This window comes from Nanorana parkeri, unplaced genomic scaffold (genome assembly GCF_000935625.1).
Source record: "Nanorana parkeri isolate BGI_ZX_2015 unplaced genomic scaffold, ASM93562v1 scaffold1708, whole genome shotgun sequence".
Classification (NCBI taxonomy): Eukaryota; Metazoa; Chordata; class Amphibia; order Anura; family Dicroglossidae; genus Nanorana; species Nanorana parkeri.
In genome coordinates, this window is record NW_017307976.1 from 283,414 (window position 1) to 298,221 (window position 14,808).

The 14,808-nt window shown below is 44.4% G+C and overlaps 1 protein-coding gene across 1 annotated transcript in view; it reads right to left on the bottom strand.

Moving 5' to 3' along the window:
- The window catches only part of GDPD5 (glycerophosphodiester phosphodiesterase domain containing 5), a 79,412-nt gene that overhangs the window by 46,053 nt on the left and 18,551 nt on the right, over positions 1 to 14,808 (bottom strand). The window contains exon 5 of the mRNA XM_018571234.1: positions 1,958 to 2,051. Within this exon, the coding sequence (XP_018426736.1) occupies positions 1,958 to 2,051 (94 nt within the window). The remainder of the gene's footprint in view (positions 1 to 1,957; positions 2,052 to 14,808) is intronic.

Consider the following 14,808-nt stretch of genomic DNA (forward strand, 5'->3'; position numbering starts at 1 on the left):
GGGTAGAGCCGGCCCGCCTATACCGGGCCCTCGGTCCCATAATGTCAGCAGGGGGGGCCATGGACAGAGGGGGCTCTTACCTTTCACAGCAGCCAGGGGCATACCTAGGGTTGCCACCTGGAGAGTCTGGGGTTTAAGTCCTGTATGTGCTATGCCCGGGTTTCAGGGCAGCTGAAACCCAGACTCAGGATGTCATGGCCAGGTGGACAGCGGCAACCACAGGGTCCTGGTGTTCAAACTTGATTGCATGGAGGAGGCACAGGACAACGAGGGCTGCTGGAACTGAGGAAGCAAGGAGGTGTCGAGCACATGCTCTCCCCTGGCTGTCTCCCCTCACTCGCTCCCTCCCCTGGATGTCTCCACTCACTCTCCCCTGGCCGTCTCCCCTCACTCTCTCCCCTGGCCGTCTCCCCTCACTCTCTCTCTCCCCTGGCCGTCTCCCCTCACTCTCTCTCTCCCCTGGCCGTCTCCCCTCACTCTCTCTCTCCCCTGGCCGTCTCCCCTCACTCTCTCTCTCCCCCTGGCCGTCTCCCCTCACTCTCTCTCTGCCCCTGGCCGTCTCTCCTCACTCTCTCTCTCCTGGCCGTCTCCCCTCACTCTCTCAGTGCCCAGTGGTTCCCAGGTCGAATTTAAAAAAAAAAAAAGTTTAGTAAAGAGCATGAAAGGGTTAAAACTCATCTGTATTCCTTCACTTCCTGTCCTGGAGATATAAATAAAAGCACACAAGTGGTGCCAGCACAGATCTTTACTGGGCTTCTAGGGTGCCCATTAACTCCAAAACCTGGAGTGGTTTATTATGTAAAAGCTGAAGTTTTGCCCTCTTCTTTTACCCTATTACAGTTCAGTAAGACCAAGCTTCAGGTGAGGAGAAGGTGGGTAAAAGTAACACTGTCTTTGAGACTGAGCATTAAGCATTTACCTCATTTTATACAGCACACCACATTTTTAGGCCTAACGGAGGATTCTAGAAAACATCTACAAGTATGTGTGGACACCTCTGGGGTACCGGCATTAAGATCAGGTTCTCAGTGTAAAAATAAAAAGTAGTGCATATTCACTTCCAGTTTCCATAGAACTAGTCCCCCTGAAAAGTCCCATAAATACCTGTTGATCCTGCCAGTAAAGTCCACCTAATGTAACTTCCTTTGCTAAGGTGAAAACAATGCTGCATTGCTCCTCAATTCATTCTCATGTGGCCTGCACCCTCCACCCCCATGATGATCGGTGACTGATTGTGGCTTGGAAATGTCCCAGAATACCTTTTTGTTCTACTTTCTGTTCTCCCACTCCAGTGCTCTGTGCTGGCAGAGCTGAGTAACAGGCACACTCCTGAACTTTAGTGCCTTGACATAGACTTGTATTGTTGTTCTGCTTTCTGTGCTCCCACTCCAGTGCTCTGTGCTGGCAGAGCTTAGTAGCAGAAAAAACTCCGGAACTTAAGTGTCCTCACATAGACTTTTAGGGAAATGGAGGGTCGTGTGACCACATTTACTGATGCGGATTACCGAGTGCACTGGGTCTAACTGTGGAGCCCGCTGAACAGCAGTCATATTTAGATACACTACACAACTAGGTGCAGGGTATCCAAATAGTGCCTGGCATGTAAAAAGGGAGGCCGTTAGTACACTATCGTACTGCATATGTAGTTCTATGGCTTCAATCAAGCTTTAAAAAGAAAAAGCAGTGTCTGAGTCACATTATTGGCTATGCTGGGAAGCATCTAGCTTCCCAGCATAGCCAGTACGTCTGTATAGTGCACAGAACAAAAGGGTTGGTCAGTATACAAATCGATTGGTCACAGGAACTGGCTGCTACATGTACCATTACATTCATGGCTGATCTGATTTAAAATGGCCTTCTACATTGCGTACACCTGACCCAGTAGAACACTCAGTCAGTCACCTAATAACCAAATTTTCACATGCCCCCAGCCCCCGTCCCATGTACAATGACTCACCAAGAGTGCTGTAATATAAGTGAATCCCGCAGCAGTAGTGACAAGGATTGGAATGGACCAGTCATCCCAGTGTCCTGTTCTATTGTATAAAAACCTGTAGAAGATTAAATAAGAAGATTAATGTTGAGATTATTTTTTGTAAATATTTTAATTACATTATTACAAGTGCAACATTTGTCTTTTTTTTTTAATTAACAAATATTTAATACAGGGTACATACGCGGCACTGTTTGCACATAATAGTGGGTCCTGCTGATACCATACTGCTAACACCACTGTCCCACCAGACCTTCCTGTAAAATTGTGCTAAACTCTATTCAAATTATTTTTGCCTTAAAAAGAATAGCTCTTAGCTGTCCTAGTTCTCCTTGGGGAGAGTTCCCCTACACTACTAAAAAAAACCAACAACAAAAAAGTTCTCTTGTGATCTGTGCCCCTCTTGGAGTTTTTAATCTCGCTTCCTGTCCCAGTACCAAAAGAAGTGAAGAAAAAACACTATCCAAAATAAAATAAACTTCTTGCTGTAACAAAGAAAATATTGTGTCTGGTCTGTATACAGGAATTGGCAAAACAGTGCCATTTTCACAGGTTTGGAATAGTGTGCGACTTGCTTTAGATAGACAGGTTGGGGTAGAGAATTCCATAGGACGGGAGAGACTCTAGTGAAGTCCTGGAGGCGAGCATGGGAGGAGTTGATGAGGGAGCTGGAAAGCCGGAGGTCTTTTGAAGAGCGGAGGGGACCGTTAGTGTGATGCTTTGAGACCAGGTTGGAGATATAGCCGGGGGCTGAGTTGTGGATGGCTTTGTAAGTGGTTTTTAATCTTTAGATTTTTATCCTTTGGGCTATTGGAAGCCAGTGTAGGGATTGGCAGAGGGGGATGGAAGCCAGTGCAGGGATTGGCAGAGGGGGGTTGCAGACACTGAGCGGTTGGTTAGGTGAATGAGTCTAGCAGCTGCATTCATGATAGACTGAAGGGGGAGGAGCCTGTGTAGAGGTAAGCCAATGAGGAGGGAGTTGCAATAGTCAAGACAAGAGATAACAAGCGAGTGAATGAGTAATTTTGCGGTTTCAATGGTGAGGAAGGGGCGTATTTTGGAGATGTTGCGAAGGTGGAGGCGGCAGGATTTGGATAGTGATTCGATGTGGGGAAGAAAGGTGAGGTCCGAGTCAAGGATGACACCTAGCACCTTGGCATGGGGGAGGGTTGGATAGTTGTGTTATCAATCTCAAGGGAAAAGTTAGGGGAAGGTGCCCGGGGTGGAGGAAATATCATGAGCTCAGTTTTTGAAAGGTTGAGTTTTAAGAAGTGTTGCGACATCCAGACTGATATGTCAGTAAGTAGATTAGCGACACGCAAGGATACTGAGGGGGAGAGTTGCGGAGTAGAAAGATATATTTGAGTGTCAACGGCATAGAGATGGTATTGGAAGCCATGTGAGGTTATTAACTGACCAAGGGAGGAGGTGTGGATAGAGAAAGGGTCCAAGGACAGAGCCTTGGGGGACCCCTACAGAAAGAGGTAAAGGAGGGGAGGAGTTAGATTTGTAGTTGATACTAAAGGAGCGCTTAGATAGGTAGGACGAGAACGATGAGAGAGCAGAGTCTTGTAGGCCAAGCGAGTGGAGTTTTTTGAGGAGCAGGTGGTCAACAGTGTCAAAAGCAGCAGAAAGGTCTAATAGCAAGAGTAAGGAATAGTGGCCATTGGTTTTAGCTGTCAGTAAGTAATTAGTGAGTTTTAAGAAGGCAGTTTCAGTGGAGTGTAGAGAGCGAAAGCCTGACTGTAAGGAATCGAGAAGGTTGTTATCAGCGAGGTTTAACGCTTTATTTCAGAGGAGGTTGTATTAGATCACACCTATGCATCGTTGTATGAAAAAAACTTATTGCACCTCTTTATCAATAGATGACTATTTACTTGATCTATTGAAGGATAATATGTTGCGCTTGGTGTTAATTGTTCCCCCTAGTGTTCGTATCCTCATAAATGCTGTGATAATATTTTTTACCCTTGGTGAAGATAGTAATTGTAAAAATAATAAATTAATAAAAATGAAAGTTTAAAAGGTGGTGATGGTTGTGTTGTGATAACTATTAATTTGATAAATAAAAAACTTTAAACCATCTATTGTTGGGTGGTTATTTCTATCTATAGTCCGTGATTACTTTTATAGTGTAAAATATTCCCGAATCCGTGTGGCAGGGTCTAGTACGCCTCACTCCTCCAGAATTATTGTATAGTAATAAAGTGAGATGTAGCTGTGATCATAATATTAGTGCATATATAAACCACTTAAATAAAACACAAAAAATTATATTGTGCCAATGAGTGATCTACTTTTCACAAAGTGGATTCCAAAAGTGATAATAACCAATGGTTAGGTACACAACTCTCTATAAAGTCTAGAAAAAATATAATATTAAAAAACTTTCAATTATTATGGTATAGCCGCTATATACCACCCTGAGTCACCAGTTTATCTTCAATGTAGCAACTACTCGGTTAAACTGTAACACATATTCATTGTAGCAAGTAAGTGAACTGGATATAATCTCTTATAGGGAACCTATCCAGAGTAGAACGAAGCCACCCAGATCACTGCTGTTAATGCTTTCCTTCCACCTGTTTATTGGTTCAATCCCTCATTCATATCAAATATTCCAGCGATAAATTCCTCTTTTCTTAATATTTAAAGAGAAATAGGTATAGGTTGTCCACGTATCTGTCCTTCTATAGACCAAAATGAGGATAAGCCGAGTCCTTTCAGACCACATCAAAAAGGTAGGAAATCAAAATGTCTTTTCTTTCGTTCGGTCACAGAACTGACGGAACCACTCTTGTCATCTCTCTCCTCCGGTCAACTAGCACTCTGCCTCGACAGCGGCGCCGAACACCCACCGGGTGTAATTAGAGGCAGCACCGGGCAGTTCAGCAGAGGGAAAAAAAACAAGAGAGAAACAAATCTAAGTGCAGCAATCAGGTCCTTTTATTATGAGTAAAAAATGTTCGCACTTACAGGATTGAAGAGTTAAAAAGCATTTGAGTGTAAAGGACACCCAACCTTGTAGATCTTCCAGTATATCAGAGAAATGTTACAGCCTAAACCACAAAAACAAAAAGACCAATCTTTGCTATTTATTACAGACTTCTCCACCCAATATAAGGAGATTGAACAAATCATCCAGAAACACTGGCCTATTTTAATGAAGGACAAGATTTTAGGACCAGTGATTCAAAAAAAGCCCAAGGTAATATACAGAAGCGCCCCCAATGTCAAAAATCAGTTAGTACAAAATGTAGTTGACCCCTAAGAAAACCTTCTCTTTTTTTGAAGGAAAATGTTTTTTCCCATGTGGGAAATGCGTAGGATGCACAGTGACCGGCCAAAAAAGGAAATTAGATTTTCAATCCAATTTTAATAAACGGAATTTTAAAATAAGGGATTTTATTTCTTCCAAAAGCACACGTCACCTACATGCTGGAATGCCCTTGCGGACTCCAGTATATAGGGAGAACCACACGATAACTTAGAATTAGGATCAGGGATGCATATAAAAAACATTAAGAAGGGAAAAGTAGATCATAGTGTGCCTAGGCATTTTAAAGAAAAACATGGATGTAACCCTAAGGGAATATAATTTACAGGATTGGATAAAATAAAAAAAACAGTGGAGAGGGAACCACATGAAAAGGGAGGTCTCCAAGAACGAGACAAAATGGACCTTCCTCATGGAGACTTTGACTCCAAAAGGTTTAAATGTAGAACTAGACTTAAATTGTTTTCTGGCCGACGATTAAACCCAAATAGAGGGAGGCATAGACCATACAGAACAAAGAAGAGGCAAGGAGGACTCCATTGAGCTGAGATAAATATCACCCATGCTGTGGATTGTTAATAATAGGGAAATATCCTTCTCTGCTTATAATAAGCATACAAACCGTCAGTAAGATCCACCTGATCTCCTAAACACTAGTTATCTGATGCAACAATAATTGATTCACACTAATTATTGTAATAATAATTAGTTTGTATATATAGTATATCTCTTAAATAATTTCATTTAAATCATTGTCAATGTACATATAGGTCCCATGCTGTGGATTGTTATATGCTAATATTATGAGATATCATAAGAGATGCACCCTTTCTAGCTATATTAATCATCATAATCATTCTCCTCTGTTAGGAATTGAGATATTTATTAAGATTTTTCCAACTATTAATATAGATATAAGGAATTAATGATTGAGGGTATCAGTATAATTGAGACTATGGTTTTTATCCTTTTTAATTGTTAAAGAGCATGCAAAACATCTAACATCTTATTTATATACAAATAAGGAAATTTAAATATAAAAGATAAACAAAACCAATAGAAGGACGTAATATCACTACTAAGATTATGCACATTACCTTTATTGGTATCCCCATTTTTAAGCAATGCACCAGATTCAATTCTACAATGTCACCTCCTTTCTTATTAATCGGGATATCTACCACCAATTTAAAATATTCTAAATATTCTTTAATAATTTCTGTATAAACTTATTAAACACCATCAAGGTATGTATTATATTTATTTAATTACAATTATTTCTTGTGTGGAACTACTGAATAGGATGCCCACCACTGTTTTATAATTTTTTATTGTTTTAATATGTAAGAATGAGGGATACGTTCCAATAATAGAAGTTGCTATATCGAATTAGTCGATATAATTTTAATGGTGTTTAACAACATTTTTAACTATATTCATGTCACAAAAATAAATTTTATATACATTTTATATACAGACTGCCATTTTAAATAGTCGCTCTATGGTTTTAATATACATTGTATATTTTATATTCTTCTAATACTAACCCGTTTGGTTTAAATGTAATAATATGGAGATTGTGGCTGATATTGTACCAACTTTAGCAGTAACTGTGACGTGGTACACCTGCTATTACAGACGAGGTGCGCCCGGAAGCTAAATGAGATGAGTTGTAATTAACTGGGTTATACAAGTTCCGGTGAGAGATAGAAGATAGTACACTTATACCGGAAGATCTACAAGGTTGGGTGTCCTTTGCACTCAAATGCTTTTTAACTCTTCAATCCTGTAAGTGCAAACATTTTTTACTCATAATAAAAAGGACCTGATTGCTGCACATAGATTTGTTTCTCTCTTGTTTTTTTCCCTCTGCTGAACTGCCCGGTGCTGCCTCTAATTACACCCGGTGGGTGTTCGGCGCCGCTGTCGAGGCAGAGTGCTAGTTGACCGGAGGAGAGAGATGACAAGAGTGGTTCCGTCAGTTCTGTGACCGAACGAAAGAAAAGACATTTTGATTTCCTACCTTTTTGACGTCGTCTGAAAGGACTTGGCTTATCCTCATTTTGGTCTATATAAGGACAGATACGTGGACAACCTATACCTATTTCTCTTTAAATATTAAGAAAAGAGGAATTTATCGCTGGAATATTTGATATGAATGAGGGATTGAACCAATAAACAGGTGGAAGGAAAGCATTAACAGCAGTGATCTGGCTGGCTTCGTTCTACTCTGGATAGGTTCCCTATAAGAGATTATATCCAGTTCACTTACTTGCTACAATGAATATGTGTTACAGTTTAACCGAGTAGTTGCTACATTGAAGATAAACTGGTGACTCAGGGTGGTATATAGTGGCTATACCATAATAAGTGAAAGTTTTTTAATATTATATTTTTTCTAGACTTTATAGAGAGTTGTGTACCTAACCATTGGTTATTATCACTTTTGGAATCCACTTTATGATTAGTAGTAGAGCTGCAACAACGATGCGATTTAGTTGATTAAAATCGACGATCGAAACCGTTACCAAAGTTTTCGATCGTCGATTATTCGGCTATCTATTACATTGCCTGTTCGCGGCTCCACACTCAAGCCCCGCACGCAGCACACCGAAACGCGCACGCCGCGGCGGCCGATCACATGACGGGTGCCGGGGATGTGAGCGCGACGGGTGTCAGCCAGGGGACGGAGACTATGGCTGGGGACGAGCCGGCATCCAGGCTAAACCTTTCAGCAGAAGACAGGCTGGGGGCGAGCCGGCATCCAGGCTAAACCTTTCAGCAGAAGACATGGAGGGAATGTTCAGACAGTAAGTGCCCCGATCCCCCACCCCCGGAGCCTGGGACCCAACACTGTGCACCCCAACCCACCATCATACCCATCCTCTGCACTCCATTCCCCCATCCTACCCGTCCTCTGCACCCCATTCCACCATCATACCCGTCCTCTCCTTCCCTGCACCCCATTCCACCATCATACCCGTCCTCTCCTTCCCTGCACCCCATTCCACCATCATACCCGTCCTCTCCTTCCCTGCACCCCATTCCACCATCATACCCGTCCTCTCCTTCCCTGCACCCCATTCCACCATCATACCCGTCCTCTCCTTCCCTGCACCCCATTCCACCATCATACCCGTCCTCTCCTTCCCTGCACCCCATTCCACCATCATACCCGTCCTCTCCTTCCCTGCACCCCATTCCACCATCATACCCGTCCTCTCCTTCCCTGCACCCCATTCCACCATCATACCCGTCCTCTCCTTCCCTGCACCCCATTCCACCATCATACCCGTCCTCTCCTTCCCTGCACCCCATTCCACCATCATACCCGTCCTCTCCTTCCCTGCACCCCATTCCACCATCATACCCGTCCTCTCCTTCCCTGCACCCCATTCCACCATCATACCCGTCCTCTCCTTCCCTGCACCCCATTCCACCATCATACCCGTCCTCTCCTTCCCTGCACCCCATTCCACCATCATACCCGTCCTCTCCTTCCCTGCACCCCATTCCACCATCATACCCGTCCTCTCCTTCCCTGCACCCCATTCCACCATCATACCCGTCCTCTCCTTCCCTGCACCCCATTCCACCATCATACCCGTCCTCTCCTTCCCTGCACCCCATTCCACCATCATACCCATCTTCTCCATCTCTGCACTCCATTCCACCATCATAACCGTCCTCTGCACCCCATTGCCCCATTGCACCATCATACCAGTCCTCTGCACCCCATCCCACTATCATACCCGTCCTCTCCATCCCTGCACCCCATTCCACCATCATACCCGTCCTCTCTATTCCTGCATCATACCCATCCTCTCTATTCCTGCATCATACATCAGATCCCAGCAATAATACATTATAGTATAATTACTATTGCTGCGATTTGCTGTATTCCTCTATAGCTGCTGGTATTCTGCACTGCGCCGCTGTATAATGTACTATATTGCACACCACACTTTTTATAACTTCCACCACTCCAAGCTTGCTCCCGTGATGGACTACAATCTCAATACAAACAAGTAGTCCATCACTGGAGCCTTTTTTTAAAATCCGATTAATCGAACTTAATAATCGGCTAACTAATCGATTATGAAAATAATCGTTAGCTGCAGCCCTAATAAGTAGATCACTCATTGGCACAATATCGTTTTTTGTGTTTTATTTATTTAAGTGCTTTATATATGCACTAATATTATCATCACAGCTACATCGCACTTTATTACTACACAATAATTCTGGAGGAGTGAGGCGTATTAGACCCTGCCACACGGATTCGGGAATATTTTACACTATAAAAGTAATCGCGGACTATAGATAGAAATAACCACCCAACAATAACCACTATCTTCACCAAGGGTAAAAAATATTATCACAGCATTTACGATATACACGAGGATATGAACACTAGGTGGAACAATTAACACCAAGCGCAACATATTAGCCTTCACTGATCACGTTTTATATACATTGTTGCAGCTGGTGATTAAGTATACTCTATCCTAGCACAACTAAATTGGTTTAATTACTTGATCTATTGGTGCAAGAGGCCCATCTTCATGGCCATCAATGGAAGGGGGCCTATCTTCACAGATCTATAATGGAAGAGAGCCCTTCTCTAATGGCCAAAGCTGCGTGGAGACCCATCTCCAATGGCCAAAGATGCGAGGAGACCCTTCTCCAATGGCCAAAGCTGCGTGGAGACCCATCTCCAATGGCCAAACATGCGAGGAGACCCATCTCCAATGGCCAAAGATGCATGGAGACCCTTCTCCAATGGCCAAAGCTGCGTGGAGACCCTTCTCCAATGGCCAAAGCTGCGTGGAGACCCTTCTGCAATGGCCGAAGATGCGAGGAGACCCTTCTCCAATGGCCAAAGATGCGAGGAGACTCTTCTCCAATGGCCAAAGATGCGAGGAGACCCTTCTCCAATGGCCAAAGATGCGAGGAGACCCTTCTCCAATGGCCAAAGATGCGAGGAGACCCTTCTCCAATGGCCAAAGATGCGAGGAGACCCTTCTCCAATGGCCAAAGATGCGAGGAGACCCTTCTCCAATGGCCAAAGATGCGAGGAGACCCTTCTCCAATGGCCAAAGATGCGAGGAGACCCTTCTCCAATGGCCAAAGATGGGAGGAGGCCCTTCTCCAATGGCCAAAGATGCGAGGAGACCCTTCTCCAATGGCCAAAGATGCGAGGAGACCCTTCTGCAATGGCCAAAGATGCGAGGAGACCCTTCTGCAATGGCCAAAGATGCGAGGAGACTTCTCCAATGGCCAAAGATATGAGGGTGACTCTCCACAGAGAGCCAATGTAAAGGAGTCCTGCTTTACTGACCACCATTGTAATGGTGCACTTCTCCATTGACCACAAATGTGGGAAGCCCCATCTTTAATGACTACCAATAAGAGGCATTTCTTTGCTAATCAGTAGTTTAGGGGACGCCACACTATTTACTGCCTGTGCTTATTTTATGCATATTTGTTAATTGTTATGAATATAATCATGTTGGAGGAAGGGGGGGTGGAAGAATAATCTGCCCCAGGTGTCAAATCCTCTAGTAATTTGTAGAGTTATTTTTTTATATATACGATGTGCTGTACCTAATTATGCTAATGCACCATGAGCTGTCGATCTAATTATATTGGCAGGAGTTCCCTTAGACCTGAAAATTTCAATTTCAGAATTTAACAATTTCAGAAAAAGCGTTAAGAAAGACTGTAGACTATTAATCAGCAAAATTAAAAATGCTTGTATGTAAACAGGCATCGCTGCCTGTTTTTAAATGTTGGTAGTTTCCCACGAGGCTAGAGTGGGCGGAATGCTGACTGCTGTGTCTTCCTGTCCCTCAGTGTCTGTCCACGTGCACGTTGCATGCATTAAAGGGGCGCCTTTCCTAGTGCAGATTTGTTTATTCCAATAAAATCATCAAGAATGTACTGACAAGTACTCACAATATAGAAGTAAAAACGAGCTGCAGAACAGTAACACACGGCCTGTCCAACCTAGGACAGTGTCACTACAGTGATTCTGATACAGGACGCTCTACACGGATCCTTGCACTGTTCCGTTTTTACTGTTCTGCAGCTCGTTTTTACTTCTATATTGTGAGTACTTGTCAGTACATTCTTGCAGATTTGTTTTTTCCAATAAAATCATCACTAGGAAAGGCGCCCCTTTTGTGCTTTTTTTCAGATGTTCCAGGTCCCTTGACTGTTTTGGGGCTGCGCCCTGCACGTATGCTTAGCACTCCTCCCTTGTGAGGGATAAGGATTGCCCTTGGCGCTTCTAAACAACAAAAACGCTGCATGCATTGATTTACCCTGTGTCTCTCCTCTTCTCCTGGCCAAAGATCTCTACTGTGCATGCGCCCGCCCCATGATCCTTTGCGGCCACCCACGAATCTTCACACCTTCGGACGGGAGCGCGCGGCGGAGACACCGGTAAGTTAAACCTTTTTGGTGATTTTTTTTTTTTTTAATATGTTTTTGCATATCTCTACTACTTGCTAGCAGTAGATACATGCAAAAAAAAACCCCAGAGGGTTTAATTGTAGTTTTAGACAATTTTAGTGCAAACACAATAGAATACCCATTATTTGTGAGGTTGTGCTGAGTAGATAGATACCCAACATGACAAGCTTAAAAATTGCGTGTGCCTGTGAAACCGTGACAAAATACGGTGCCCCAAATTGTCCACAGACCATGTTTTAAAAGCCTGTACAGGCCATCAGTTTAGAGGTAACTGTGAAAACTGGCCATAGAATTATTGATCTCACTCTGGCACACGCCATAACATGTCTAGCGCAATCATCGTTTTCGGGCGGAGGTGCACCCGACGAGTGTTTACGTCAGTATGCACGCCTTTTGAGGGGGACTTTACAAGGTTTTGTATTTTTAAATGTATTTTTACATTTAAATTAAGGAGCTCTTAGCAACCTAGGACACTGTGGCTGCCCCTCTGCCCCTAATGAGATGTCGCCTGACTGCCTCTTTATATGGACAGCCCGGTCTATACTCCTGTTTCGATGAAAAATTTTGCATCCCCCTTCTTTTTTTCACCCTTTGAGAATGGTCACCATGACATATGAAGGTGGGATTTTGCTTCATGTTGGGAGATTTTCATTTGTTGTGTTGTAACCGTTCCCAGCTCTTTATGAAACAAAATAAAATGCTTTGGCTGGAGTTGCACCTTAAAAAGTATACATAAGATCAAGGTTTTCACAGTTGTAGGACTTTATAGCACTATACTTTATACTATAGCACTATACACTCACCGGCCACTTTATTAGGTACACCTGTTTCATTGCTTGGTAACACAAATTGCTAATCAGCCAATCACATGGCAGCAACTCAATGCATTTAGGCATCCAGACGTGGTGAAGACAACCTGCTGAAGTTCAAACTGAGCATCAGAATGGGGAAGAAAGGGGATTTAAGTGACTCTGAACGTGGCTTGGTTGTTGGTGCCAGACGGGCTGGTCTGAGTATTTCAAAAACTGCTGATCTTCTGGGATTTTCATACACAACCATCTCTCGGATTTACAGAGAATGGGCCGAAAAAGAGAAAACATCCAGTGAGCGGCAGTTGTGTGGAGGAGAATGCCTTGTCGATGTCAGGGGAGAATGGGCAGACTGGTTTTAGATGATAGAAAGGCAACAGTAACTCAAATAACCAATCGTTACATCCGAGGTATGCAGAATACCATCTCTGAACGCACAACACGTCCAACCTTGATTTAGATGGGCTACAGCCACCGAGTGCCACTCTGGTCAGCTAAGAACAGGAAACGGAGGCTACAATTCGCACAGGCTCACCAAACTGGACAATAGAAGATTGGAAAAGCGTTGCCTGGTCTGATGAGTCTCCTTTTCAGCTGCGACATTTGGATGGTCGGGTCAGAATTTGGCATAAACATCCTGAAAGTATGGATCCATCCTGCCTTGTATCAACGGTTCAGGCTGGTGTTGGTATAATGGTGTGGGGCAGTGGCGGAACAATCACCATAGCAACCCAGGCGTCCGCTATGGGGCCCAGGGCACAGGGGGCCCCGGCCAGGACAGCACCCTGATGCCGTGCGGGCCACCTGGGTCGCTATGGCATCTCAGGCTGGTGGCTGTCACCGGCGGCTGTGAGGGGGAACGCGCCGCTGTTCAGATCACTGACAACCTGTCAGTGATGTGTGCAGTGCCGCGTTCTTCCTCCCAGCCGCTGCTGAGTCAGTGACAGCCAGCAGCTGTGGAGGAGGAGGCTTGGGCTGGCGTCGGCAGTAAAGGAGGAATTCGGGCCCAGTGATGGAGGCGGAGCCAGGCGACGGGGGTCCGTCAGTGACCGTGGAGGAGGAGACGTACAGTGGATCAGGGCTGACAGGTAAGAGGGTTTGACCAGCCCACATGAGACCCTGAAGAGCCCACCATAGAGAGTCTATGGTGGGCTCTGCAGGGCCACTCTCAGACGGGCTGTGTGGGTTATCAGGTGGGCGTAACTAGAAAAATCACAGGGCCCCATGATTTCTAGTTATGCCCCTGGTGTGGGGGATATTTTCTTGGCACACTTTGAGCCTGTGATGCTATCATGTCTATATGGACCAAAATCTCTGAGGAATGTTTCCAACACCTTATTGAATCTATGCCACGAAGAAGGCAAAAGGGGGTCCAACCCAGTACTAGCAAGGTGTACCTAATAAAGTGGCCGGTGAGTGTATATTTAGTATGAAACATGGACTGTTACCGATGAATATAAATGACCCAGGGAGGATTGCTTTATATCTTGTGGAGTTTCATGTTAATAAAACAGAGTGCTGACAATAGAGCAGTCCATTCTACGCCCCGTGCTGGAGGTGCACTGACAAGTGTCACCGCTACAAGCTCTCTGCGTCTCTCACTTGACATGCAGGGTCGCTGGGTGTCCATCACTCAGGGGGATATGGAAGCGCTGGCTGTTGTGCCGCGTCTGAATATTAAACAGGCCATCCGTCTCGCGGGCGCCCACCTGGAACGAACGCCATCTCCTCCTAGAAACATCTCAGACATGATACTGCATCTCATGAGAGCGCCACCGAGATAAGACGAGGAGCAGCCACTCTACTAACAAATTCAATTACAGAAATCGCTTCAAGAGAAAGAAACAGATGTTGGAAGGAAGCACGCCGACTTTCCGGCTCATTTGAGCCAGTTACAGGGAAGAAGTCTTTTTAATGCTTTATTTCCCATTTTAAGTGGCAGTGGGTGAGGTCATGTGACCCATTCCAAGTGGCAGCTGATAACGGGATGGCATGGATCATTTTAGAAGGTTGTGAATGACATTCCCATATCTGTTAAGCTGGCCATGCACTGTGCAATATCATTGTGCAATATACTTTAAAGCAGAACTCCAAGTAAAAATGTTATCAATCCTTCCAGTGGGGCTGCCCCCGCACTGCAAGGGTTAAGTGCTATTTTTTGCCTAGGAGCAAAAATAAGAGTTATACTCACCTGATCCCTGGAGTCAACTTGCTCTTAGACGGGTCCCTGGAACTCCCCCCCCCCCCCCCCA